Below are 27,257 nucleotides of genomic sequence, written 5' to 3' on the forward strand. Positions count from 1 at the left end.
TGCCATCGCCTTCTCTGCTACACAGCTGAGTCATGTTTAAAATGGAACAGAAAACCCTGTGACGGAAGGACTGCGAGGCTGGAGCCCTGGCCGGTACGCGTGGCAGAAGGATGCTGCACAGAGGACAGCCCAGGCACAACGCCCCACAGGCCTTGGCTCTCTCTGCTCCCCGACCTCTGCCCACTCTGGCTAAATTACACCAAAGGCAGGGCAGCCTGGCGTCACCTGCCACCCCCAGCCCCCTCCGCTGCAAGGCCAGGACTGCGGACGTCTCAAGGCGGTCTCTGGGCAAGCCCCAGTCGCCTGCTCAGGTGCGGCACAACCAGGACGGGCAGGTGACCCCGATCCCCCCACCCCGGCCGGGGGCCATGGGTACCTTGTTCCCGTTGCAGTACATGGCCAGCAGGCAGAGCAGGTGGAAGGTGTGGCTGCACTTGGCCAAGCAGCCCACGGCCATGGGCCCGAAGGTCTTGCTGTCGGTCACGTCGCTGTACCCAGACGCCACGGACAGCTTCTCCATACAGATGATGCAGTCCTGGAGGGAGACCCCACACGGGGCAGGCTCACCCACTGCCCCTGTGCCACAAGGGCAAGTCCTGAGGACCAGCCGTCATCTGCGGAAATGCTGGACCCCAATCTAAGTCAACCCCACAGCTCTCCATTCTGGAGGCTGGGAGCACCAAGGGGTCACTGGTGTCTGCAGCCTGAGCAGTCACTGTCACCGTGGCAGAGGGGATGGCAGGTGGCACTGAGCCTGGAGGCTGCTGTGACGCCTGGAGCCCAGGCTGAGAAGGCGGCAGAAGAGCCAGGCAGAGAGGAAAGGACAGGAGGGGCCCACAGCACTGGGCTTTCCAAGGGAAAGGGAACCTGTCAGAAGCACAAGCACAGCAACAGGCAGGCAGGAGAGAGAAGAGAGCGTACTGAAGCAGGAGCCAGCATTGCTGTTGGGGGCCAGTGCACCTGCAGGGCAGGGGTGACCTGGGTGCAGGGGAACAAAGGGGAGGGGACCAGGTCCCGGGAGGCCCTGAAGGCCATGACTGGGGGTGGGGCTTTGTCTTACACATCAGGGTAAGCAGAAGCATTCCTCCTGCTTAGACTCCTGTGGGCATTCTGCCCAGTATAAGATGCCTCCGCCTCCAGGAAGCCCTCCCTGGTTCAAGAAAAGGCTGGGGCCATCTCTTTGCTTCTGTAAGCACAGCAACATGGCAACAGGCAGGTGGCATGAGCAGTGGGTACTAAACCATCACGGCCACACATTGGCTGTGTGATCAGCAGCAGCTGGCGGGGAGGCTGCCGGGGGCTAAACAGCCCAGCTGTGTCAGGTGAGCACAAGGGCAGAGAGATGGACAGACTCCTGTGAAGGGGGTGGGCAGGAGGGGAAGCCCAAGGTGAGAAGGACTTCCAAGTTTCTGTCCAAACCTTTACCAACCAGATGCTTCCTATGTTCTCGACTTGCAGGAGAAGGCGGCCAGAGAGTCCCCAGCTCTGAACCGGCACACGTGACCTTGAACCCACCCCTCAGGATTCTCCAGGGCTCTCCATTCAAACTGGAGAACAGTGGCATCACAGCCCCAAAATGAGACTCAGCAGAGACGGGTCAGGTGAAGCCGTGACGGGGTTAAAAGCAGGAACCCCAGCTGGCCCTGCCCGAAGCCAGCAGGGCAGGACTGGTCTCTGGACGAGGCACCTTCTGGCAGAGGACAGGCTGGGGGCCTCGTCTGAGCCACCCCGTTACCAAACAAAAGCAAAAGCAGCACGGCCCCCACGACACACACCTCCTCCGGGGCCGTCTTCAGCTCTTCGGTGTAGTTTCTGATCACCTGCTCTGGCTCTGGCTTTGGGGACCCTCCTAGGAGAGAAGAACATAAATGGTATCCTGAGGAGAACAAACTGGAGATGCTGGGATGAGAGAGGAGGACAGGGAGCGGTCCAAGCTGCCGGGAGGGAGGTTAGGATGGCTCAGATGGGAAGGTTTAGTGTGCAGGAGAGGAGAGAACAGGCCAGGCGCAGAACAGTCCAGAGCTCCACCGGGGGCCGGGGTGGGGGGTGGCCCCAGGAGCACTGGAGGAAGAGAAGCAGAGATGGCAGCTGGCCACGGCCTTCAGGAGCCACAGGCGGGGCCTCAGCCATGGCCCCGCGCACCTTCACTCAGGAGCCCAGACCCAGGCTTCAGAGGACATGCAGGAGGGCTAAAGAGCAGCTTCTAAACAAATGCCCTGGAGTGTGTTCTGGCCAGGTGATTTTACTCAACTTTCATTACTCTCAGAAGAGAGTCTGGGTAAGAGAAGTAAGTGTTCTGAGTTGTGTGTACAGTGCACGCCCGCCCTGCGGGGACATCCGTGTGCACACGACCGCAGAGACGGCCACACAGCCACAGCCAACCACGGTGCTCTTGGGCTTGTCCCTGGACTGGGGTGCCAGTGACCCGCCTCCTCGATTCCTCAGCTGCCCACAGCTCTATCGCCCCGCCTCTTCCTCTCGAAACCTCCCACGCCTCCGTGTGCACCTGGGCGTGAAGCTGGGAGGGGAGGCCCTGCACCGAACAAGCCCCACCCCAAGGACAAGCACCCCCTCCCCACCTCCCGCTGCAGCCAGAGAGTCAATCAGCAGAGTCACAGAGTGGCAGCAAAACAGGAGCAGAGGGAGGGATGGGGAGACCGGCCCAGTCTGGGAGGGCGACGCGGGGAGGCCTGCCTGCCTCAAGTCCGGGGGAGCTCCTGGTCCCAGCCTCTGAGACCAGAGGGGCTCTGGCGTAAGCCCAAGCTCCCAGCCATCAGCCTGTGGCTACAGAGCCTTACAAGTCTGAGGGCTCAACAACAGGAGCCCCCTCTAGACCAGAGGAGGCCCGGTGACAAGCAGGAGGGAGTGGAGGGGTCGGGGCTGGGTGAGGCCAGGATGGAGTCTGGCTCTTAGGCTGGGACCAGATCAGGTCACCTCTGAGTCTCAGGTCACTCATCTAAAAAGTGGATCTGACGCCAGCCCAAGAGGTGAGCACTGAAAAGACATTAGCTGCTATGACCTGAGAGGCAGCTAGAAGCCAATGCAGACCAGGCACCCCCATCCACACGCATACACATCCCCAGACACAGACCTCAAGGACCCTGACTCTGCTCACTGGAGAGAAAGCCAGACCAAAGCACGATCCCCACCAGCACCAGGTGGCCAGCCTAGTACCTGGGACTCTACTCAGGGGAGAGACCTTCTAGAAAAGGCTGGTCTAGAAGGCCACTTTGGTGACAGGCCAGTCTCCAGCTGAACCCCAGAACCCCTCCGGCAAGGCCTGTCTGAGCACCCCTTCCTCTCCCGCCTCCCCGCGTCCAGGCAGCCTTTCGAAACTGACAGTAACTCTCCATGATCCACTTTTCTCAAAAGAGGGCCAGCCAGGTGACCGCCTACCCCACGAAAGGACATCTGAGCCCAGGAAGGCCAGAGGGTCTGCTGAACGCCGTGTTTTCAGAGCAAACCCCGAGTGTCGCAGGAAGCGGCCCTGCCCACAGATCCAGCCCTGAGGCAGAGTAAGAGGGAGCAAGGCTAGGGGTGGTGATGGCAGCTGGGCTCTCAGGGCCGCCCGTCCCTGGCTTCCCTCCTCCCCTCCTCCCGACGGTCAGAGAGGCGGCGAACTCGATCACCATGTGCCAGGCACTGCCCGTGTGTGTGTACTTCCTCTTCTTCCCACACCGGTCTGCTGGGTAGGAGGCCCACTGCTCGTGAATGCGGAAGCTGGCATGAGATCACAAAGCTGGTGAGCGAGCACGGCAAACCCAGACTGGCAGGGCCAGAGCCCTGCTCACGCCATCCTGAAGGTCCCCGAAGCAGTCACTTCTCTGGCCCAGTGAGGGCAGCAGAGCCACGGTTTTAGAAATGACAGGCGTAGAACTTACTATGCAGCAGCCCCTCCTCTTGAATTCTCTTCAGACTCACACAGCACCTTCTAACAGTTCTGAAACCCCTTCTCCCCTAGCCATGTGACGGGAATGGCATGGTCGTTGGGGGCCCCTCTGAAGCAGCCCCACGTGGGCTGGCCCCTCCTGAGACACACGGTGGCCCCAGTGGAAGGGACAGAGCTGTCCCCCCTCCTAAGCCTCGTCTTGCCTCGAACTTGTGTTTACAGTCACTGAGTCTTCAAGCACAGGCCCCTCACGCTTCCACTGCAGCACTGAACTCTGGGTCTCACAGGGGAGTGGATTCCCAGGGGCCAGGCTTGCTGCCAAGGGCAGGATGGGCCACCGAGCCCATCACCACCCCCGCAGGCGAGGGGAGGGCGAAGGGCCGAGGTGGTCAGAGGAGAGAGGCCGGTGCGGGAGAGTCAGAGGCAGCGAGGCTCGGAGGAGGCTGAGCAGAGGCCAGAGAGTATTTGTGAGCAGGAACTACCTTTCATGGACATTTTCCTCAATCTCTTAACTGAGCTGTGACTTTTAGAGGCCAGACAGGAGGCGGGAGGGCTGGCGGGCTGGGGTGCGCGGCTAAGACACACAGGGAGTCCAATGGCTGACATCAGAATACTCGTCATGCCTACACGGGGTGCAAGATCAGACATGCAGAGAGGGGAGAAACGTTAGAAGGAGCTGTCCGGCTCGTGACCGCCACAAACCCCAGCTGCACCCAGGTGGCACTGTCGATGGCCATCAGGACTCGCCCATCTCCCCGGGGAATCTAGCTGCTCGAGGCTGCCAGGGCCCACCCAGACCGGCAGGGCTGAGCTCGACAATCAGTGAAATGCCAGTTTGTGAGAGCCCTGGCCCCAAGTTCCAGGAGGGTCTGAACAAGCACCCCATCAGCCTGTGCCCGGAGCATGCAGATGGGGAGGCCGTGGCTTCAGGAGGGCAGAGGGCAGAACACCACCCCAAGACGCGTCCAGAGCAGATCTGGGGGGGCCGCCTCTCCATGCCAGCGTGAGGAAGGAGAGCAGAGGGCAACACAGGAGGGTGCAGCCAAGCCATGGAAAGGCGGATGGTCCGGAGCTTGCGGGTCTCCCTCTGTGCCCCCGCAGCCGAGCCCCCGCGGCCCCCGGTCGCCTGGCCCCCCGTGGGGTGCTGCCTGTTCTCCGTGCACCACCCAGCCTGTCTAGGTGCCTTCAGAGCCATTACTGGGGGAAACAGGCAGGAATCCTGCCCCAGGGTCTGCCTCCTCACCGAGGTGTCCCTATGGCCCCAGGACCACTCCTCGGGAGCAGCTAAGGTCCCAGCCCAGAGCTCCCTTCTCTGGTCCCTCAGCCGAGGCTCAGACAGCTCCTCTGGCCGTGGTGGGAACACGGGGCAGCCCACAGCGGGAGGGGCGGCAGCAAGCAGCCACCCCGAATGGACTGTCCAATCTTGTCACTCCTTCCGTGATGCCTGCAGAGCGGATGCCCCACTCCTCAGTCTGGTGCTCCGCCCGTGCCCTAGCTGACCCTGACCCATGCTCCCTAAGGACCTGGAACCGAGCACATCCTCCTGCTGGAGGCACCGCTCCTGCCATGCTCTCAGCTACTCTGTGGTCCACACCGGCCTCCACCCTCCCCTCCCCGTCCCTTAAGCACCTCCTGCCGTGAAGAGGGGCTCTGGGCTTCCTCTCTGCCACCCCCTTAGGGAGTTAACAGGTGTTCAGAATCTGGCCTGCAGTCTGGGCACCGTGGACAGGACAGGCGGACCTGCTGCCCTCTCCAGAGGTGATCCACAGCAGCCAGAGGGGAGCTGGCCCTGGGCTCCATCAGGCCCCACCGTGGCCCCCACTGGAGAACAGAGGTTCTCAGCACAGCCCACGTGCCCAGCGCAGGACAGCAGCAGAGTCTGGCGGCCCAGGCAGCGCTGGGTGCACTGTGCCAGAGTGCCCATCAGAACACCGAGGCTGGACGCTGGGCACTCGTCCAGCAGGCAGTGCGATGCCACAGCATCCCAAGGCTGTTCCTGGGCTCCAATGTGGCTCCCCTGGGAACTAAACATTGGGTGGACTGGATGACAAGCAGGCAGGGGGTGCAGACAGATGGAAAGAGAACAATTCCTGATGGGAACCCAGGAGTTGTGTGTGCTGACTGTGATTTATTCTCCCAGAAGCCACCGGACCCTGCCCATCAACCAGACCCATCTCCCAGCTGCCCCTCCTTGACCACCCATCTAGAACGGCCACGTTCCCCTCCAGCTCATCTCCTTCACTCCACTCCATTCTCAGCACCAGACGTAACATGGGCTTCTGTCTTTGTGACTGTCTTCACTTGATCCGACCACACAGGGCAGGGCCTGGTCACAGGGGAGACCCAGTCTCTGCCTGCTGGGGAGCGGACATCCCTGAGGCCACGCCATCAGCCCCGCAAGAGGCTGGCATGGACAGCGCTGCTGCTGCTTCTAACGAAGGACCCGCTCCTCCTCATTCCAGCCACAGACAGTAAGTCTCAGTTTACACGCCTGCGGAGAAGCAGCCCCTGGCTCTGCCGGTCTGCCTTCTCGTGAAAAAGTGTGAAGGTCATCCCGCAGCCAATACGTCACAAAAGCGGCATCCAGTGGAGAGGATGGGGGAGGGACACGAGGGGCCATGACAACTTCCCCAAGAGCAAGGGCTCAGGGATGTGCCCCCCCACAAACTCCCAACATCCCCAAACAACTGTAACAGGGCAGACAAGCACAGCCTTTCCCACTCTCATCTTGGTCTGCCAGAGCCCCCAGCAGGTCCCATACCTGGTCACACGTGCGAACTCCCCCTTTCTGAAGCCCAGCGTTGGCCTTTCGTCTAGTGCCTGGGCTCAGATGCCAGCCTACCCTCCTCCTGCCCTGGCCTTACTAACCTGGCTTTGAGGCTGTTACCCCTCCCCTGGGGCTGACCGGCCTTGGGCAGGTCCTGGCAGCGTAAAATGCAGACACTCCTCCTCCCTTGCTGGTTGGGAGCCTGGCCCCGGCCTGGGGGACCCACTCCTCCCCACACCCCTTAGGGAGGGGCCCTGGCCAGGCGGCAGGCAGTAAAGCCATCCCCCGAGGCGCCTGGCTGACGGAGAGGCGGCCCCTCCTCCAGCGCAGGGTGCACGCAGCCCTTCGGCAGCGCGGCTGCTGGCCAGGAGCCTGCCTGAGAACCCCTGGGCCCAGGTGCTCACCTCAGTGAGGCACGAGTACTCCCAGATCCATGACCAAATCCACAACCACTGCCCAGCTGAGACGTCTCTCCAGCCCCTGCTACCTGGGGGTGGGCCCAGGGTCCCTGGTTCCCTGGCGCCCCACACAGCTGACCCAGCAACAGTACAAGCCAGAGTCCTGCGTTCAGGGGAGGCGGTGTTCGGCCACTGACTTGTCTACTCTTTCCTCGCCAGGACCCACTCCTGAGCTTCAGGGTCTGTCTCCCTGACAAGCATATGGGAGGTTAAAACGCCCCAGGATCGCTCTGAGAGCAAAGGTGGCAGGGGACACAGAGAACAAGGCCAGGAGAGGGTCCCGGCCCCGAGAGTGCCTCAGCACCCAGACCACTGCTGAGCTGCGGGTAGAGGGGACCATGCTGGTATTAGGCCCTCAGCGACTGCAGGGCTGAATGGAGCCAGGCACCTGCAGGCTGGGCTTGCTCCCACAACCTCTCTCCAGCAGTACATGTACACACGCGCGCACACACACACACATACCTCAGCAGTACATGTATGCACACGCGCGCATACACACACACCCCAGTACATGTACGCACGCGCGCGCGCACACGCACACACCCCAGCAGTACATGTATGCACGCGTGCGCACACACACACACACCCCAGCAGTACATGTACGCATGTGCACGCACACACACGCACACACCCCAGCAGTACATGTATGCACGTGCATGCGCGCACACACGCACACCCCAGCAGTACATGTACGCATGTGCACGCACACACACACACATACCTCAGCAGTACATGTATGCACACGCGCGCGCACACACACCCCAGTACATGTATGCGCGTGCATGCACACACGCACACACCCCAGCAGTACATGTACGCACACGTGCGCACACACACACACACACCCCAGCAGTACACGTATGCATGTGCACGCACACACACGCACACACCCCAGCAGTACATTTACGCACGTGCACGCGCGCATACACACACACACCAGCAGTACATGTACGCACGCGCACGCGCACACACCCCCAGAAGTACATGTACACACGTGCATGCACACACACACCCCAGCAGTACATGTACACACGTGCAAGCACGCACACACACCCCAGCAGTACATGTATGCATGTGCATGCGCGCACACACGCACACCCCAGCAGTATGTGTACGCATACACGCACGCGCACACACGCACACCCCAGCAGTACATGTACACACGTGCGCACACACGCACACCCCAGCAGCACATGTACACACACGTGCGCGCGCACACGCACACCCACACACACACCCCAGCAGTACATGTACACACGTGCGCACATACACACACACACACACACTCCGAAGTACCTGGGCTATGTGATGCCACGAGAAGACCTAAACTGGGCAGGAACTATCTAGTCATCTTTGCTCACTGTTCTCTCTGCTGCAGCAGAGGGCTGATGGCTGAGCAGGTGAGTGTGTTCCGGAGGGCTTGCTGGTTAGCATGTCCCCTCCTGGGCCCTTCCTGGCCCCTTCCTGGCCCCACTCTCTTGTCTCCACTACATCTCTGACTGGTCCTTCCATGTCCTTCAAGTGCTCTTCTTCCTGGTGGTCCACCCAGTCTCTGTAAGTTCACACACTCCTGGGCGGGCAGACGCCCCCCTACTCCACCCCACACTGCTCTTCTGAGCTGCCCATCCAAACTCCCCCGCCTCCAGGACAGCTCCACCGGCCACAGACATGGACCCACCAGACTCGAGAGCAGCACAGTGTCATAGTGAAAAGCCCAGATTCTGAGGCCAACAAGGCCTGGGGCTGAATCCCACTCTGTCCAGGACTGGCTGCCTGGCCTTGGGAGGTTTCTGGAATTCTTAGCGCATCAGTTTCCTCAAATGTAAAATGAGAATCAAAGTTCCTCCCGCACAGAGCTGCTATTGGGATGAAATGAGTCTCGTCCTTAGTCACGAGGACTTCGCTGTCGGCAGCACACACCAGGCCTCATTCTATTCCTTCCATCTCACAACCAGTCCAATCACTGAGTCAGAAGCCCTTACCTCCATCCACTGCCAAGGCCCTAGTCAGTGGTCAGCCGGCCTGGGGCACGAAGCCTGGGTCCACACGGCCTCTCTGCCTCCAGCCTGGGCCTCTCCAGCCCGCCCTGTGCTATCACAGTGACTCACCCAGCACACGGACTGGCCAGCTTCCTCCCCTACCTCCACCTCTAAATGACGGCAGTTCACCAGACGCCTCGGTGTACCTTCATGCCACAGTCTACATTCCCCCTAAGTTAAAAAACAACTCTCAGTGGCTTCCCAACACCCACAGAAGGAATTCTGAAAACCGTTCAAAGGGGCAGGGTTAACAAACGACCTAGTGAGACACAAAAGCCACTTGCTCAAAACGTGAACTCCAGCCAAAAAAGGTGGAGGAACTCCCCAAAGGGCCCCTGTAGGGAAATGCCTAAAGCATGTCGGAACAGAAAAGCGACTCCTGAACCATAATTCAAGGTGACGTGAAAACGTAAAAGATGGAGAAAGTTGGAACTGTGCACCCACATCATCAGGTACGATCCCCTCCACACTGAGACAAATGAGGGGGCACCCAGGCTCACTCACGGGGGGACAGGTCACCATCAATGAAAAAAGGCGCTGCCCCCCCAAGGAGCCCCTGTGGGTTTCCACAAGAACACAGAGGGTCAGCAGACCCCCTCCCCACAATCTCCTCCCCCTGCCCCACACATTCCCCACCCGCAAGTCCCACCCCGGCGGACATGACTGGACCGGAGACCACCTGCCTACCTGCGAGGGCTTGCTGGACCCGGCTGGGCTTCGGCATCTTCACGGGCACCGTGGCGGGGACACTCCGGGGGCTGCTCACTGGACCGCTGGGCAGGGAGGCACTTGGGGAGAAGAAGGGGACAGAGCTCAATGTGAGGAGCTGACTTGGCAGAAAGTGAGGAAGACCCTGGTGCTGCCGAGGCCCCTTTGCGGTTTCACTTCCCCGCAGCAGCCTCTGCACTGAGGGCTTCTGGTTTTTCTTTTTAAGAGAAAAGATCCCCACGAAGAATATCTCAAAGGACGGGCGAAGAAGTCTGATGGTCACGACTCTCGAAAGCACTTCCTCCGTGAAAATCAACCAATAAAAGTCAGACTCCAGGTGGGGCACTGGGGAGGGGAGGGAACACTGGGCAGGGAAGAACACGGCTGGGGACAAGACTCATCTTTTTACATGGTATGGATAACGAAGCGTTGGCTGTCACAAAATGCTCTCCTGGACAATCCCAAGACTCTGAAGACAAATCCTAAAAGAACTATGAGCTCACCAGCTTCACCGAAATGAGGGCTCTGTGGTAGCCAGAGAGCGGAAGTCCAATAGAAACCACTCCTAGTGGTCAAGCCCAGCACCACCAGTAACGGGCCAAACATCATCAGGAACTCCAAGAAAAGATGTTCTGAGAAGGAAATTAACACCCTTTTTGTGGTTTCTGCCAAAACAGCATAGCCTCAGTCCAATCATGAGAAAACATTTGATGAAACCAAATTAAGACCATTTGACAAAAGTAACTCTTCCAAAGTGTCAAGGTTATGGAAGATGAAGAAAGACTGAGGAGCGGTTTTATCCAGAGGAGGAGGAGAGGAGGAATGACAACTGGATGCAGAGTGGGTTCATGGATCGAGAAGAGAACACCACAGAAAAAACTGATGAAAATCAGAAAAGTCCTTAGCTAATAGTCCCACACCAATGGTGAGTCTTTGGTTCTGGCAACTGCACTACGGTTATCATGAAAGATGTTAACACAAGAAGTCCAAGTAAGAGAGATGGAAACTCCACTATTTTTGTAACTTTCCTGTAAATCTATTTAAAATAAAGGAAAAAAAAATTTTTTTAATGAAGGTCTTGCTTCCCACAGTGACTAATTCCAACTCTCTCACTTGGCTTTAAGCCATTATATATGTGTGTGTGATTATATTTTTACTTTTTCACTTTTTAAATATCTGTTGATTGATCTGACTGTACTAGGTCTTAGTTGCAGCATGTGGGATCTAGTTCCCTGACCAGGGACTGAACCAGGGACCCTTGCACTGGGGGCTCAGGGTCTTAGCTACTAGACCATCGGGGAAGCCATCATATTTTTAAATGGTAATAAATCCATGCCAGTATAGGTTGTGGGGAGCCCCATACTGGAGACGGCTGATGCAGATGGCCCGAGGTGCCTGCTACTCCCTCCTCGTCCCAGTGACTGTGTCCTCCAGCCCTGCTCATGTTCAAGATGATACAAGACGAAGGGTCCGCAGCCCCTAACTGGAGCTCCCCGAGGACAGGGCCTGGGTTCACTGAGCTCAGGCCACAGCCAGGAGCTGGAAAGGTGCTCAGGAAACGATGGACGCCTCCAGCCTGCTGTCCTACCCTCGCAACGGCCAACAGCCCAGCAGCCACCTGCTGGTGGCAAATGCTTCTGGGAGCTCCTCCAGCCCCCTGCCTACCGCCAGCCTCGGGTCACACATGCTGCTGGTGGACGCAACGGGGAGCTGGCCGGTTCTGGTCCACAAAATCTCACACTGGCTGGTACTGGTCTTCACTTCTGGACTTTACGCTTCCTGCTGCCCATGTCTACTGTCAGCCCCAAGGGGACAATGGAACCAGGCCTGGATGCTCTGCTAAGGCAGTGGGGGAAGGGCTGGGCATGCACGACACCCGGGCTAAGGCTTTGGCCCCACTAAGCTGTTTAATTTGAAGCCACACCCCACCCCCTTCCTGAGTGTGTTTCTTCAATTCTCAGGTTCTAGAAGTGAACGACTTGGAGAAGATACAGTCCTTGGAGGCGTCCTTCACCTCCTAAGCCAACTCAACAGGGAGCAATGAGCCAGAAAAGTGGGAAAGCCAAAGCCTGGCTCTGCTGCTCCAAGGGGTGACCCAGCGGGCTGGGCACCACGGGCCCAGCAGGGCCAGGGCAGCGGGGTCTCCCCTTGCTGGCAAGAGGCCCATATCTGAGAGAGAAGGCCAAGGCTCAGGTTCTACCACAAGAATGAGAGCAGAAAGCAGACAGGCAGTAAGGCTTCCAACAGGCAGCTCACGGAGGAAGTGGGACCAGGAAGCGTCAAAGTTCCATCTGCCTAGGGGTCTCCCGGTGTCACTTCCCCTGTGACTTTCCCCAGCTCCTCCCCCATACGTTTCTCTGCTGTGATCAGAAGGGACAGAGAAAGGATCCAGCGGTTTCCACGACGGGGACTCTGAAGGGCAGACAGAGCCTCGGAGGTCACGGATCCCCCTGCGCTGTCCGCTAAGAGCTCAGACTGGCAGAATGTTCTCTGCTGTGGGCACCATTTGCCCATGAAGTGCCCTTCTGAGAATTCCTTCCTATCAGCCCCCTGCCTGCCTGTTGGGTTCCTAGGTCTCCTACTAGGCCCTCCCTGCCTTTCCCATCTAAGAAACCATCTCCAGGAGCTTCCAAGTGGAGGTGAGAACACAAGACAGAGATTTCTCATCGTCTATTTGGACAGGATTGGACAGTCCTGGACAAGGGGCAGAGCTAGGAGGCAGGAGAGCACGGCATGCAAAGCTTCCCTCCAGTTCCCCACAGGGTACCCTCTGAGCATGTGCAGTACAAGACGCTTAAGATGCAGACAGAGCCTGGGGACCCCACTGCCAGCACCCACTGAGGGGCACGTCGAGTCCCCTTTCCGAGCTTTACTTTCTCTCTCTGTAAGATGAGAGTAATCCCCCAAGCCCCCCTGGGTGGCTGCCAGGCTCAGTGTGCAGTACGATCCAAATGCCCGCTGTGTCCCAGGTCCCAGTGGAACAAGGCGGTTCTGGAGAGTCGTGGGGCCCTCACCAAATCCTGACCAACACAGCCCTGTCAGAGCAAAGGGAAACTTCTGCAACTGCCCTAGCCAACTTGGTAATCTTACAAGGGGAAAAGAGAGACGTAGAGAGAGAACAGAGGTGAGCCGAGGGCTCACAGTGAGCGAGTCAGGAGTCAGGTCCCACTGGAGTCCAGGACCCCAATCCTACAAGTTTAAAGAGCCTGACTGATAGCAGGAGGGAGCAGGGTGCAACTTTCAGAGGCTGGGAGAACAGCGGGACAAGAACAGAGTAGATGGACGAAAATGAGAGCCATTTTCCTAGGCCAGGTGAGTGCAGGGGCAAAGACCCCCGAGACCTTGCTACAGCGAAGCTGCAACAGAGGGCTGCTCGTAATCACCACCCCGAGTCAGCAGAGAGCTAACACCTCTATTAAACAATGGCACACCCACTATTAAACAACGTGTGCATGACACATTTTGGAAAGTCTTCCATCCAACATCATTGAAACACAAGTCTTGGTGCTTAAAGGGATAAACTTCAGCTACCAGGAAATTTACTTAAACCCGGCGGCTCAGTGACAAGCACGTGTCTTCCCGATAGATTACTCACTCAGAGAAAGGCTCCTGGGGCAAGAGGCGGGTCCATCAGCTGAGGTTTTACCCGGATTGAGCAGGAAGGGATCTGAAACTACATGGGTTCCAAAAAAAGAACCCACAGGGGCTCCACAAACTTTCATTTCGCTCACTCACAGGTCCTTCCCAGGGGCTACCAGTAAACGCTGCTGGTTCCCGGTTTCCCCAGTCTGTGGCGCTGGTAACTTTCACCTGATGCTGCTGATGTTCGCTTGGCCTGGAGAAACTACACCACAGCCGCTGGAGAACTGAGGTGCCAAGTGTTTTCAAATCCTCCCAGCCCAGCTGGGTGAAGAGGTCAGGGATTAATTAGACCCCCTCTGGCTCTACAACAGCCGTTCGAGATGGCTGACTATAGAAGGCCGCACAATGAGTTAGACGCGGGAAGACTGACCCCTGCCAGTGAAAGACGCCCCTCCCCGCTCCTGAAGAGATGGTCCAAGAGGTCAAGGTGAACCCCCCGTCAGGAGGCAGGCCCCTCTGACCCTGCTTCACCTACCAGAGCTGGCTGGCGCAGTTCCCACCTGGTGTACAAGGCAGGGTGGCAAGGCAAGCAGCAACACGCACGGCCAAGCAGCAGAGTGAGGCTACCTGGCCCCGCAGCCTTCCCTTCCGGAACCTGCCTGGACGGGGCCCTCAGGCTGGGGAGGGGAGACTCCAGAGAAATCTCAGGGGAGACCAATGGGAGCCCCATGCCAGAAGAAAGCAACAAAGCCCAAGTGGTCGCCTGGCTCCTCCCAGAATCCCAGCTCTAGAACCTTTGAGAAACCTGCCTCAGTTAACACGTCAGCACACAAGCCCCAGGAGGCTGGGCAAAGCTGACCGAGTCATAAAAGCGGCTTCACCCTTACTGATAACCCTTCTGGGCTGGCAGACGTGACGTGTTTTTCTCTAAAATAGACTGACCCACGTACTGGAAGAGGCCTCGCAGGGCACTGGGAGGGACTGGGTTGGCACTGAGCCCAGCATGCTTATGTCTCTGGGGAAGGCCCAAGCCTTACCCATGCTTCCAATTTCCAGAAAGACCTCAGAGCCACGAGCCCCAGCTTCAGAAAGGAAAAGACGCACAGGAAGACACCAGGACCCAGTGGGCCCGCCTTCTTCTCTGCAGCGCCAGCCTCTGCACGCACCCATCAGGACGTCCTGTCTTTCTCTCAGTCCGACTTTCAGATGGCTTCCAGAGCTCCACGTGCCCCACGCGGCCCGCAAGGGGCCTGGGTTTGAGCCCAGTTCTGCCACGTCCTGGCTGTGCTGCCAACCCCGCCAGCCTCAACATGCTCCCCTGGAATCTGGGGACACCACCTACCACAGGCCGTTGGGAGGATCTGGGAAAACCGAGCCTGGCTATAACGGGTGCTTGGTGAGCGAAGCTGTCATTGTCTTACCGAAGCCGGACGGGTCCTCTGGAGAAAACACTAGAGGCCCCAGAAGCTGCCAAGGAGGTCTCACACTGGGAAGTTTCAGCCCTCCTTGTGGTCAGGAGGGCTGGGCTGGGTGAGCGAGGTGGCACCAAGATGCTGACTCTCTGGGGAACAGGGCAGCCACAGGCCCCCACGTCCACTCACCGCCTGCTGAGGTCACCCTCTCTCAGAAATCTGCCCCCATCCCGGCCACCACTGTGAATCCTCAAAACGTTCTGCAGGCCCCAGACTCTCAATAATGATCAACGCTAAGGCCCCTGGTCAGGGACAGGTGTCTGAGCACCCCAGAAGCATCCACCACTGGCCACTCCAGGGTTTCCCCACTTTGAAGTGTCACCTAGCTTAGATGGGGCCCATTTCCTCACTTTGTCGGGGTGCCCTAGGGACCCGACTGTACCCCAGGGACCCGCACAGCAGCCAGCCTACATCACCTGCTGCCGCCCCCACACGCTCAGTTGTGCTCTTTCCTCGACACTGTTAAACTCCAAAACTGGGCTCCAGCCTTCCCCTGGACGAGACCGTGGGCTCGGGGAGAGGACTGGACCTTCCGTGTTTGTGATTTCAGGGCTGGGCACACAGCAGGCGTCAGTGAAATGTCCTCATGTACCCAGCAGTGGGCACACACACAGCCAAATAATCTAACTGCTCAGAGAGCCCGATTCTCCTGAGCCGATGAACAGATCACTGGGTTTTTAACCCACGTGGCAACTACCAGCACTCACGTGCCAGAGGTCGTGGAGGTCGGTGGGACGCAAGGCTGTGGATGGCCGTGGTCCCTTGGCACCACGTGATGCATGCAAAGGACATGACCAAGTGGTGGGGCAGGAGGAGGCAGGTGCCAGGGCTTCACGGCACAGGGGGAGCCTTCCCAGCTAAATAAGGGCGGAAACCCAAGGCCCTGACAAGGCACACGGCTGGACACAACAGCTATCAGGAACGCAAGATACCTGGCTGCGCCGGTGGCGGACGGTCCTGAGGGCTGGTGCTGCGACGCCAGGTGGGAGAGGCTGGAGCGGCAGAGGGGCGCGCTCCCCAGGGAGGGCGGCGCCCCGGCCCAGGGGTTGGTGGTGTTCAGCCTGGGCGCAGACCTGGCCCCCGAGAGGGAGGGCTTGTTGTACGGAGCAAAGGCCTGGTGGGTCCCCCAAACAATGGCGGTCCTGTGGGGGGGCTGGGGGACGGGGTAGGCGGGGAGGTTGGTCATGGAGTGGCGGTAGCGGCCTGACACGGGGCCAGTGGTACCACCGCTGAGGCACTGATGGCAAGAGCAGGCCACCCCCGTGTGGCCCGGCGGGGCGATGACGGTGGTCACTGGGTACGGGGGCCCCGCCTGGCGCCGCACGCTCCGGCAGAAGCTGGAAGTCTTGTTGGTCTGCGTGTGGGTGGCATAGTTGACGGTGTAGTTGTACCCCAGGGGCGCCAAGTCCACGAGCTGGTTGCCCTGGGCCACCTGCTGCTCCAGGTAGTCGCAGACGCTGGCCTCGTAGGCCGTCCAGGAGTTGTCATCACCCAGCCACTCCCAGACGATGCCCCGGCCGGGGGCCGAGTGCTGCGCGAACAGGTGCCTCCGCACGGCCCGCATGGTGCCTGTTAAACGGAGGGACGCACGTCAACAGCTCATCTGCTGCCCTCACCACCCTCAAACCAGGCGCTTTAAAGTCCTCTTTGTTCCCTACAACCAACATAAGATAATGTGGTCACAGTATACACACATGGGTCATGCTGCTGTCTGACCTAAAGGCTGACACTGATGACTCTCTCCAAATCTGGGATGAAAGGCAGAGTGCACTCTCTGTGCAAAGAAACTGCGGACCAAAGGGGTGAAGTGGCAGAGGGGGACCGGCCTTTCTCAGCTGGACTAGGGGACGCTGGACGCTGGGGTCAAAGACCAGCTGTGGCTCAGACCCGACGAGGCCTCTCAAGACACCCCTAATGACGAAACCTGTGTGGGCTGACCGAAGACACCAAAACAAAATGTCTGAAGAAGACGAAGCCATCTGTAATCCAAGCACCGAGAGGAAAGCACGCTTCGTAGACTGAGATATATTCCTGCCCGTCCAGTCTTCTAAGCACGTACGCTTAGGTGCAGCTGAGAATCACAGCGAAAACCTTTCCTGTTTCCATGTGCTATGCTGTAGGTAATTCTTAGGTCTCTAAGACTCTGTGAAACTCATTAACTTTTTTTATTTTGTTTTTTTGGCCCCACGGCATGTGGGATCTTAGTTCTCCCACCAGGGATGAAACCTGTGACCCCTTGCAAAGTGGAAGTGCAGAGTCTTAACCACTGGACAGCCAGAGAAGTCCCAGAAACTCATTAACTTTTACAGACTTTTCTTACACGGATGTACCTGGATTCCCTTGGACTTCTCAGGTAGCAACTATTAGGAAACACCTGTGGTTACCTTATATGAATAAACCAAATTGCATGATTATGGAAAGGAGAAAGGAAAAAATCGATTTGGGCCATGCTTCCAACAGTACTTGCCAAAAGATGATCACTGCGATTACCCTCTACCTACTCTCCTGACCTCAGCAGTCAGAGCAATACATTTAACCCCCAAATCAGATGACGTCACTCTTCTGCCCAAATCCTCCTGGGCCTCCTCCTTTTAGAAGAAAAGCTGAAGTCCCTTCAAGGGTCAGAAAAGCCCTGCATGAGCTGCCCCTCCCCCTGGCCTGTGCCTGGCCCTTCCTGGTGACCAGGCCACGAAAGCTCTAACTTCAGAATAACCTCTCCCTACACTTTACACACCCTCATAAACACTCACTGACCCAACCATACATGGGTCACGAATTATTTATCTTGCTCGCTGTCTTTCTTGGTGACTGCAAATGTCATGAGGGCCGGGACTTTTATCTGCATCTGCTGCCTGGAAGCCTGAGTCCTCACACCCCCAAGGAGGCTGCTATGGGATCAGAGCTGGATTCTTCAGGCTGGGCACTAGTGCGTTTGGGGCCAACAGTTCCTTGTCGTGGGGCCAGTCCTGTATGCTGTAGGATGTTTATTTTGTAGCATCCCAGGCCTCTACCCACTAGATGCCAGTAGCACCCACCCCACAGTCCTGACTGTCAAAAATGTCCCCACACGTTGCCCAGTGTACCAGGAGACAAAGTCACCCTCGGCTGAGAACCACTGATTTAGAGGGACAGGCACAGCTCTGGGAAGAAGCTGGCGGCCCCATTCTCGGTAACACTGATCACTGCTGCTGCAGCTGGTCAGTCGCCTCAGTCGTGTCCAACTCTTTGCAACCCCATGCACTGTAGCCCACTAGGCTCCTCTGTTCATAGAATTCCCCACGCAAGGACACTGGAGTGGGTTGCCATGCCCTCCTCCCGGGAATCTTCCCGACCCAGGGATTGAACCCAGGTCTCCTGCATTGCAGGTGGATTCTTTACCACTGAGCCACTGGGGAAGCCCATACTATTAATATAAACGTAGGAAAGAAAGAAACATGAGTGCATAGCGACGTGAAGTGACCCGCCCAGGTGACACGACTGTCCTTCAGGAGCCAGAACTCATCACCAGGCCCTCTCCCTAGCACGGTGTGCCACGCCCACGCTGGCTGGCCTGCTGGCCTGCTGCTTGCTAGACCTTCCAATCTCTACAGGCAGTTCTGCTTTGGGAGACAAGGGGAAGGGGCCGGGACGGCCTCTGCGCTGTGTTTCAAGGCACCCTGCACCATGAAGCGGCACCTCACACGCCGTGTGGTGCCCGCTACCACTCAGCGTCCGCCTCCCAGCCCTGTGCGTTTCAGAGGCAGGATGGCGCTGAGAGTCAACTCTGTGACCCGAACACAGAGCACAATGTCCGGCCCGAAGGAGGCACCTAGACACACGCTAGAGGCAGGAAGGGTCTTACCAGTGTCCTGGCGGAACTGCGTCCAGCTGGGGAGGTCAATGATGTAAGGAGCCAGTGAGGGGTCGGCTTGACCTAAGGGGATGCTGTGGGCCAGGCTCCCCAGTCCGAAGCGCTGGCCCTTCTGCTGCACAAACTGCTGCTCGATGTAGCTGCAGACGGTGGCGCTGTAGGGGTGCCAGGTGCCCAGCCCGTCCTGCCATTCCCACACGGCCACTGCCACCGGGCTGGTGTACACCTGAGCCAGGGAAGGGCTTGGGGCCATGGCCATCTTTCCCAGGACTCCCTGACTTCCCCAACGGCTTCAGACCACGCTGGGCTGGAGTCTCGGGTTCATTGCCCAGTGCTGCCAGGAGACCTGTAAACAAGACAGACAAGTGGTTACCCACACACACGGTGGCACTGCCCGAGTCGGTCTGGGTGCAGGGAAAAGCTCATGCTTTTCCAGCCACTTTTTCCCCTAATACCTTAAAAGCTTCATGAACCAAATACCTTACCCTGTCTCTCTGCTCAGGCAGGCAGTCAGAATCCAGCGTCAGTCAGGCAGTGCTCTTACCTCCACAAACGTCCGGGAAGACAGTGACTGAATTCCCGGTGCTAACTATCAGCCCTGCTTCTGTCCCTTTACCAAAACTTTCCCTCTGGCCCAGCTACTAAGTGTATCTTTTGATACACTTAGCATATTTTCATGAGTCACCTCAAATCCTTCGTGGACGGGGGCCATGAGGACGCTTTATACCTGTGTGGGGATGACTTAGTTCCCCAAGTTGGTTTGTTAAGACACAAAACAATACCTGCTGTGTTACAGATTAGAAAAAAACCAAAACAGAGTCTCAGAAAGGACCAGGGGCTCAAGGGCAGCCCGGGGTCAATGGCAGAGCAGGGACTCAAAGTTGGGGTGGGTACCAGCCCCACCCAGGCCTCCAGGCCCCCCGGGCTCCCACATCATTAACTGTGGAGCCCGAGACGGACATTCAAATCCCTGGGCGCTGAGCTCCTCCCTCTCCGGCCTCTCTGAGCCCCGCTCTCGGGTCCCGGGCCTCGATGACCAGCAGCCAGGTCCAGAGACTTTACATGCATCTCCCGAGGCCTCCTCCCAGTCACCCCCGCCTAGTTGCATCATTCGGGGTTTGCCCAGGCCACCCGTCGCACAAACTTCGCCCCCACGGCACCACGGAACATATGCAGGGGTGACGGCGGTCCCGGTCTTTCTGTCCTCCTCAGACGGCAGACGCCCCGCAGGTCGGCCTTGTAGACAGCCCCATCACCAGCCCCAGCACAGGCCATGGAACGCAGCATGAGTGTGACAGGGATTAGCTCTGAGCATGGCTGAACTCAGGAGAAGATGACAATTCCAGTGCCTGCAAGTGTCTGAAGGAGAGGGGGGCTGTGGACTCACACGGTGGCAGTGCCCAGAGCGCCAGCTCCGGGGGTGCGAGGGGAACGGGGCCGATGTTCAGTGACAACACCAGAGGGACTCGTCTCAGTTAAGTGGAACAGACTGTCAAGGCGGTATTTCTCCCACTTTATGGACAGGAAACTAAAGCTCCAAGAAGTCAAGGCGCTACTGAAGGCCACACATATGGTGCTGAGAGACAGCACAGAGTGCACACCCAGGTCACCCGAGCTGATGCCCTTCCCTCAGCGGGGAAGGCTCAGTAATGGGCTCTACCTCGAGCTCCACTTTCAGGCCCCGCTTAGGGAGGAGAGAAGGGGGCAAGAGGGGGAGGGAAAGAGGAGCCTGCATCTCATGCCCTGAGCACCCTCAACTGACATCCACGGAGGGCCCTGGTGCCAAGAGGGTCGCAGTTACGGCATCTGCTCCGGTTCCCACCCAACCCCCTTAAGCACAGGCATCGAATTTTGTTCCCACTTTGCAGACGAGGAAACTGAGGCCCTGGAAGTTTCAGAAACTTGCTTACATGGCCACTAATGAGGCCGGGACCCTGGGCTTTCGCTGCTGTCCCCGAGACTGCACTCCAGCAGGGTTTCCGTGAGAAGGCTGAGACCATCTGCCCCACGAGAAACGCAGACCTGGAGCAGCACGTGAAAAGGAAGGGGCATGGGCTCTGGCGTCCACACACCGCTTACTGTGCTCCATTCACTGTGTCTTCTGATGAAGGTGACCAGGCCCTGCCAGCCTGACTTCAGGTGGACACAGCCACATCACCCTCTACTCTAAGTGCACTCCTCAGGGACTCAGACGGACAGGTGTGCTAAGGCACCCAGCAGATATCAGCAGGCCTGGGCCTCCCTCCCTTTCCCTGCCCCCTCCACCCCACCCCTGCCTACCCCTCGAGTCTGGGGCAGGAGCGGTGGCCGAGGGCGGCTCCGTGCTACCTGAGAGCACAGGCGGTGAGTCAGGCCAGAGATAACTCTGAGCACACCTCGGGGAGCCAGGACCGCCCCTGAGCTGCAACCACTTCAACAAATCCACACCTCCCACCCTGGAGAACCAGACCCGGGATGCCCTTGAGATGGCTGGAGGGTTTATTAGCTCAGCGCCTGCAATTAGAGGTCCCTGGAACAACACCCAGGTACAAATCACAGGACTGGTTTCGGGGCCAATTACTCCTGAGCCCAGACTTTCCCCCGGCACCTCCTGACAGGCATCACTCATTTCTCAGCCGGAGGGGGAGCCTCCCAGTTACCAGCACACGCGGTACGCTCCGGCATGTCCACACATCCCCAGGTGAACCGACTTGGAGAAGTCTGCCAAACAGCCTGAGAACTCCGCTCGAGAACATCAGCGAGAGCTGCAGACTGCAGGCACACCACAGTCCAGGCTGGCAGGGTCCTGGAGACCCAGAGATGAGAAAGACCCAGCACACGGCCCCTCCATGACCGGCCACTGTCCCCACTAACACAAGGCCTGCACTTTTTGTCCAGCTGCATCAAATCCCAGTAAGTGCCAAAACATCTGGAGCCGTTTCCCGCCTCCCAGCCGTGGACCCTGCTGCCCATGTCCCGAGTCCCATCCTCTCCGCATCTGAGCCCCTAGCAAACTTGCCCATCTTTCCAGACTCAGCCAGAGCCCCCTTCTGAGCCCTCTGACCAGGTGCTTGCCAGAAAATGCTGACTGCACCCTCCTGTGCGTCCTCACCGCATATCCCGCTTATCCGAACCGGATCACATTGATTGGTTTCAGCGTCTGTCCTCCCTCCCACAGCCTCCTAAAGGGAACTCCCTGAGGGCAGAGCCGAGGCTGACCTAAAGCTGGAGCTGCAGTTCGTCAAACACCCCAAATCCCAGAGGGGCTGAAACACTCACAAGGGAGGAGCACCTTTCACTCCAGGGGCCTGGGGCAGGGCCCCGGATGCCCACTGCTGCTCCCCTCAAAGGCAGCAATTACGCACACGCAGCAGCCAGTCAAGGCACCCATTCTCTGCTACAGCCTCAACCACCCCCAAGCTGCAGTTCAGAAACCTAATTTGTTTTGGCTCTTAATGATGGGGCTATTTAGGGTGCTCTTAATGATGAAAACTATTATTCTAATTGGCCATGGGAAAGAAGCCTCAGTCTGGGGCCACCTAAACACTTCACAATAATGGAGTAAGGGACTCTGAGATCAATTACGGTGCTCCCGTGATGGGGCGTGAGTCCTTAAAAGGCTTTCAGACCCAGGGTAACTCTCCTGCCAAATTAAAAACACAGGGCATGTAACCACACACACTATGATCTCAGGTAGGCAGGTGCACCATTTACTGAACGTCTACTACGAGGCAGGCACTCTGCCCAGCGCTCCTGTCATCCCGCTCTCTCAACCCTCAATCGCCCCTGAAGGTAGAAATTATCCCCATTTTACAGACGCAGGAACTGAGGCCAAAAGAAATAAAAAATTTATTCAAGGTCAGGTGGCCGGTCTGTGACACCATGAAGCCCATGTTCTTTCTACCTTATATAAGCCAATTTTTAAAAGGCTGGAAGGAACAACTCTTGACATGTTACTAGGGGCGATGGAGTTAAGTATGGGATATATGTTCTTTACTTTTCTCTATACTGGCAGATGTTCTACAACGATCATATTACTTATGATGATCGGACCAAAATTATCTTTAAAAAATGTATTAACAACTTGACCACAAGAAAAACCATCCTGCCTTCCCTTGCATTCTTCCCTCAGATTTAGCCACAACCAACAAAAAAAAGCAAAATGGCTGTCTGGGGAGGCCTTACAAATAGCTGTGAAAAGAAGAGAAGCAAAAAGCAAAGGAGAAAAGGAAAGATATAAACATCTGAATGCAGAGTTCCAAAGAATAGCAAGAAGAGATAAGAAAGCCTTCTTCAGAGATCAATGCAAAGAAATAGAGGAAAACAACAGAATGGGAAAGACTAGGGATCTCTTCAAGAAAATCAGAGATACCAAAGGAACATTTCATGCAAAGATGAGCTCAATAAAGGACAGAAATGGTATGGACCTAACAGAAGCAGAAGATATTAAGAAGAGATGGCAAGAATACACAGAAGAACTGTACAAAAAAGATCTTCACGACCCAGATAATCACGATGGTGTGATCACTGACCTAGAGCCAGACATCCTGGAATGTGAAGTCAAATGGGCCTTAGAAAGCATCACTACGAACAAAGCTAGTGGAGGTGATAGAATTCCAGTGGAGCTATTCCAAATCCTGAAAGATGATGCTGTGAAAGTGCTGCACTCAATATGCCATCAAATTTGGAAAACTCAGCAGTGGCCACAGGACTGGAAAAGGTCAGTTTTCATTCCAATCCCAAAGAAAGGCAATGCCAAAGAATGCTCAAACTACTGCACAATTGTACTCATCTCACACGCTAGTAAAGTAATGCTCAAAATTCTCCAAGCCAGGCTTCAGCAATATGTGAACCGTGAACTTCCTGATGTTCAAGCTGGTTTTAGAAAAGGCAGAGGAACCAGAGATCAAATTGCCAACATCCGCTGGATCATGGAAAAAGCAAGAGAGTTCCAGAAAAACATCTATTTCTGCTTTATTGACTATGCCAAAGCCTTTGACTGTGTGGATCACAATAAACTGTGGAAAATTCTGAAAGAGATGGGAATACCAGACCACCTGATCTGCCTCTTGAGAAATCTGTGTGCAGGTCAGGAAGCAACAGTTAGAACTGGACATGGAACAACAGACTGGTTCCAAATAGGAAAAGGAGTTCGTCAAGGCTGTATATTGTCACCCCGCTTATTTAACTTATATGCAGAGTACATCATGAGAAATGCTGGACTGGAAGAAACACAAGCTGGAATCAATATTGCCGGGAGAAATATCAATAACCTCAGATATGCAGATGACACCACCCTTATGGCAGAAAGTGAAGAGGAACTCAAAAGCCTCTTGATGAAAGTGAAAGTGGAGAGTGAAAAAGTTGGCTTAAAGCTCAACATTCCGAAAACGAAGATCATGGCATCCGGTCCCATCACTTCATGGGAAATAGATGGGGAAACAGTGGAAACAGTGTCAGACTTTATTTTTTTGGGCTCCAAAATCACTACAGATGGTGACTGCAGCCATGAAATTAAAAGACGCTTACTCATTGGAAGGAAAGTGATGACCAACCTAGACAGCATATTGAAAAACAGAGACATTACTTTGCCAACAAAGGTTCGTCTAGTCAAGGCTATGGTTTTTCCTGTGGTCATGTATTGATGTGAGAGTTGGACTGTGAAGAAGGCTGAGAGCCGAAGAATTGATGCTTTTGAACTGTGGTGTTGGAGAAGACTCTTGAGAGTCCCTTGGACTGCAAGGAGATCCCACCAGTCCATTCTGAAGGAGATCAGCCCTGGGATTTCTTTGGAAGGAATGATGCTGAAGCTGAAACTCCAGTACTTTGGCCACCTCATGCGAAGAGTTGACTCATTGGAAAAGACTGTGATGCTGGGAGGGATTGGGGGCAGGAGAAGGGGACGACAGAGGATGAGATGGCTGGATGGCATCACTGACTCAATGGACGTGAGTCTGGGTGAACTCCGGGAGTTGGTGATGGACAGGGAGGCCTGGCGTGCTGCGATTCATGGGGTCGCATAGAGTCGGACACGACTGAGCGACTGACCTGATCTGATCTGATCTCTGAACCCCTTCCTGGCCCCTGGTCCCAAGGCACAGCAGGACCCTGCTGTTCTACCAGAGATGTGTTTGACACAAAAGAGTTACGTGTGTCTGAGAGTCTTTCTATTCCTAGGGGATTTAGGAAAACTTTAGAACAAGATCTGAGCTGACACAGGAATCTGAGTGAGACGCATCCCACCTAATTGTGGGCCTCCAAGTCGGGGAGCCACACAAGCGGATCCCCTTACAGTTGAGGCCTCCAGGAAGAAGGCCCTGAACGTGGTTTTAAACTGGTGCCCAGACTGAGGGATTGTCAATGTGCCAACATGTGAGGACCCATTTTCTCCCCCTTGAGTCCCACTGAAATACGAAGTGGCCTGGCCCAAGCCTGAGTGGGCAGTTCACCCCAGGGTCCACACGCAATGATCCCGGGACAGTCACAGCCCCTCTCCTGGGCTCAACTGCTCAGGGGGTTGGATGGGTTTTCGAGCTTCTTATAAACAGCAGAACCCTTTCCCAAATGTGACCGTACGCCTCCCATCAATAACACAAGATGTAAAAACGCGGGGTGCTCTGCCACAGAGGGTGCCCTCTACTTCCGACTCCGAGAGGCCCAGGAAGCCGCTGTGCAGGACAGAGGCGTCTGAGGTGCACGGGCTGGAGACCAGTGAGGCTGGGTGACCTTAAGCCCTATTTTCTAAGCTGCCTCTCTTTCGGGTGCTTTCCCAGAAGCACGGGCCTGCAACTCCACACCCCACCAGCTGACACGGTAAGCATGACCAGTAACTAGAGCATGACCTTGAAAGACCTGTTATGGGCAGCTGGCCACCCGGGCACTGTCAGAAAGCATTCCTGTGGACCTGGGAAAGTCAAATCCTGTGCAAAGACATATCAAAGAAATGTTCTACTTTGCTAGACGTGTTGTTTTTAACACAATGGAGTATTATTTTTCTGTCTCTCAAAGTCATAAAAATAACTTAATTTCAATACACAGTCCCACAAACACTGAGAAGTCACATTGCTGGGAGGGATAAACTCCTTCCAGAAAACAGTCTGGTAATATGTATCAAGAGGTTTAAAAATGTTCACTCAGGGGACTTCCCTGGCAATCCAGCGGTTAAGACTCCTTGCTTCCACTGCAGAGGGCGCAAGTTCAATCCCTGGTCTGGAAACTAAGATCCTGCATGCCCCATGGTGAGGCCATCACTTGCTTTGACCCAATCATTAAGAAATCTATCTAAGGAGATTAGAGGAAAACGTCAACATAAAGCTATTCCCCACAGCACTACTTTAACTTGGTAAAGAGAAGCAGAGAGAAAACTCAGTAGAAATGTACCCAAATGCTAACAACAGCTGCCTTTGAGTGGAGAAACTGCAGGAGACCTTTTGTTTAACTTCTGAACTTTTCCCATTTTTTAAAGTGGGAAAGTTTTACTTCTGTTATCAGAAACAAACCTCAACAATGCCCACAACTTTCAAAAGATCGTAAATAGGAACCAAACCCCCACCTCTGTTAACCTACCATCCTGACTTTAGACAGCCACTCCCGTCCCAATGGGGTTTCATTAACAGGCCTGTCAAAGCACCACGGTGCCTCCTTGCCAAGAGACACATGCCCCACCTGAGTTCCCAGAAAGTGCAAAAAACACACCACCCAAGGACCTGGATTATTACAACAGGAGCGCTGCAAGGTAGGGCTTTGGTTTAGACAAGGGATGGCTCCATCAAGCGCCACTCAGACCTTACTAGGCTTCTGAAGGATGGAAGGACTAACACTTGAGTTGTCCCTTGCACGCTGGGGCTGCAAGATGGGAAATGACAACTCCTCTCCTGGCTGGTGCCTGTCTGGGGCCTCCAAAGGCAGGTCTGAGCAGAAAGCCACACAGTATCCAGGGGGTGGGCCCTGGTGACCGACAGTTGCTCCATGGACAACCTCCTTCACCAGCACCAAGAACCCGCTGCCCCTTCTTTGGCCAGGAGCAAACTGACCACCCACAGGTCATCAGAGGGCTGAGCCCTGGTTCCCAGGCCTACCCTGAGGCCAGAATGTGGGAGCCGAGGAAGCAATGGCAGGCACAGTGGCCAGCAACAAGAGCTTACTATGTATTACCAGGCCAGTGCTGGCTAAGTATCTTCTGAGTGTTCTCACTTAATCTTTACAATACAGGGCAGGGTATTATCTCTGTTTTATAAAAGAGAAAACTGAGGCAAAAGATAAGCAAGTTGCCTGAGAAGTCACAGGTATGTGCTGTGCTGTGTTCAGGAGCTCAGTCGCGTCCGACTCTCTGTGACCCCACGGACTGTAGCCCACAAGGCTCCTCCATCCATGGGGATTCTCCAGGCAAGAATACCGGACTGGGTTGCCATGCCCTCCTCCAGGGGATCTTCCCAACCCAGTGATCGATCCCAGGTCTCCCGCACTGCAGGTGGATTCTTTACCATCTGAGCCAAAAGGGAAGCCCAAGATAC

The 27,257-nt window shown here is 56.2% G+C and overlaps 1 protein-coding gene across 14 annotated transcripts in view; it reads right to left on the reverse strand.

Moving 5' to 3' along the window:
* Positions 1-27,257, reverse strand: part of DTX2 (deltex E3 ubiquitin ligase 2) — a 36,476-nt gene that overhangs the window by 3,804 nt on the left and 5,415 nt on the right. For 7 of the 14 annotated variants that reach the window (XM_086374395.1, XM_086374402.1, XM_086374399.1 and 4 more), the window contains 6 exons: positions 18,757-19,111; positions 15,848-16,484; positions 9,841-9,941; positions 4,372-4,512; positions 1,776-1,849; positions 377-535 (listed from right to left, as the gene is read on the reverse strand). In XM_086374395.1, the coding sequence (XP_086230521.1) occupies positions 377-535; positions 1,776-1,849; positions 4,372-4,512; positions 9,841-9,941; positions 15,848-16,484; positions 18,757-19,024 (1,380 nt within the window). In that variant the 5' untranslated portion in view covers positions 19,025-19,111. Of the gene's footprint in view, positions 1-376; positions 536-1,775; positions 1,850-4,371; positions 4,513-9,840; positions 9,942-13,978; positions 14,219-15,847; positions 16,485-18,756; positions 19,112-27,257 lie in introns of those variants that run through there. The other 7 variants (XM_086374403.1, XM_086374408.1, XM_086374405.1 and 4 more) reach the window with 2 other exon arrangements.

This window comes from Bos grunniens, chromosome 25, assembly GCF_055505025.1.
Source record: "Bos grunniens cultivar Pamir isolate PY7600 chromosome 25, Bosgru_T2T1.0, whole genome shotgun sequence".
NCBI classification, from domain to species: domain Eukaryota; kingdom Metazoa; phylum Chordata; class Mammalia; order Artiodactyla; family Bovidae; genus Bos; species Bos grunniens.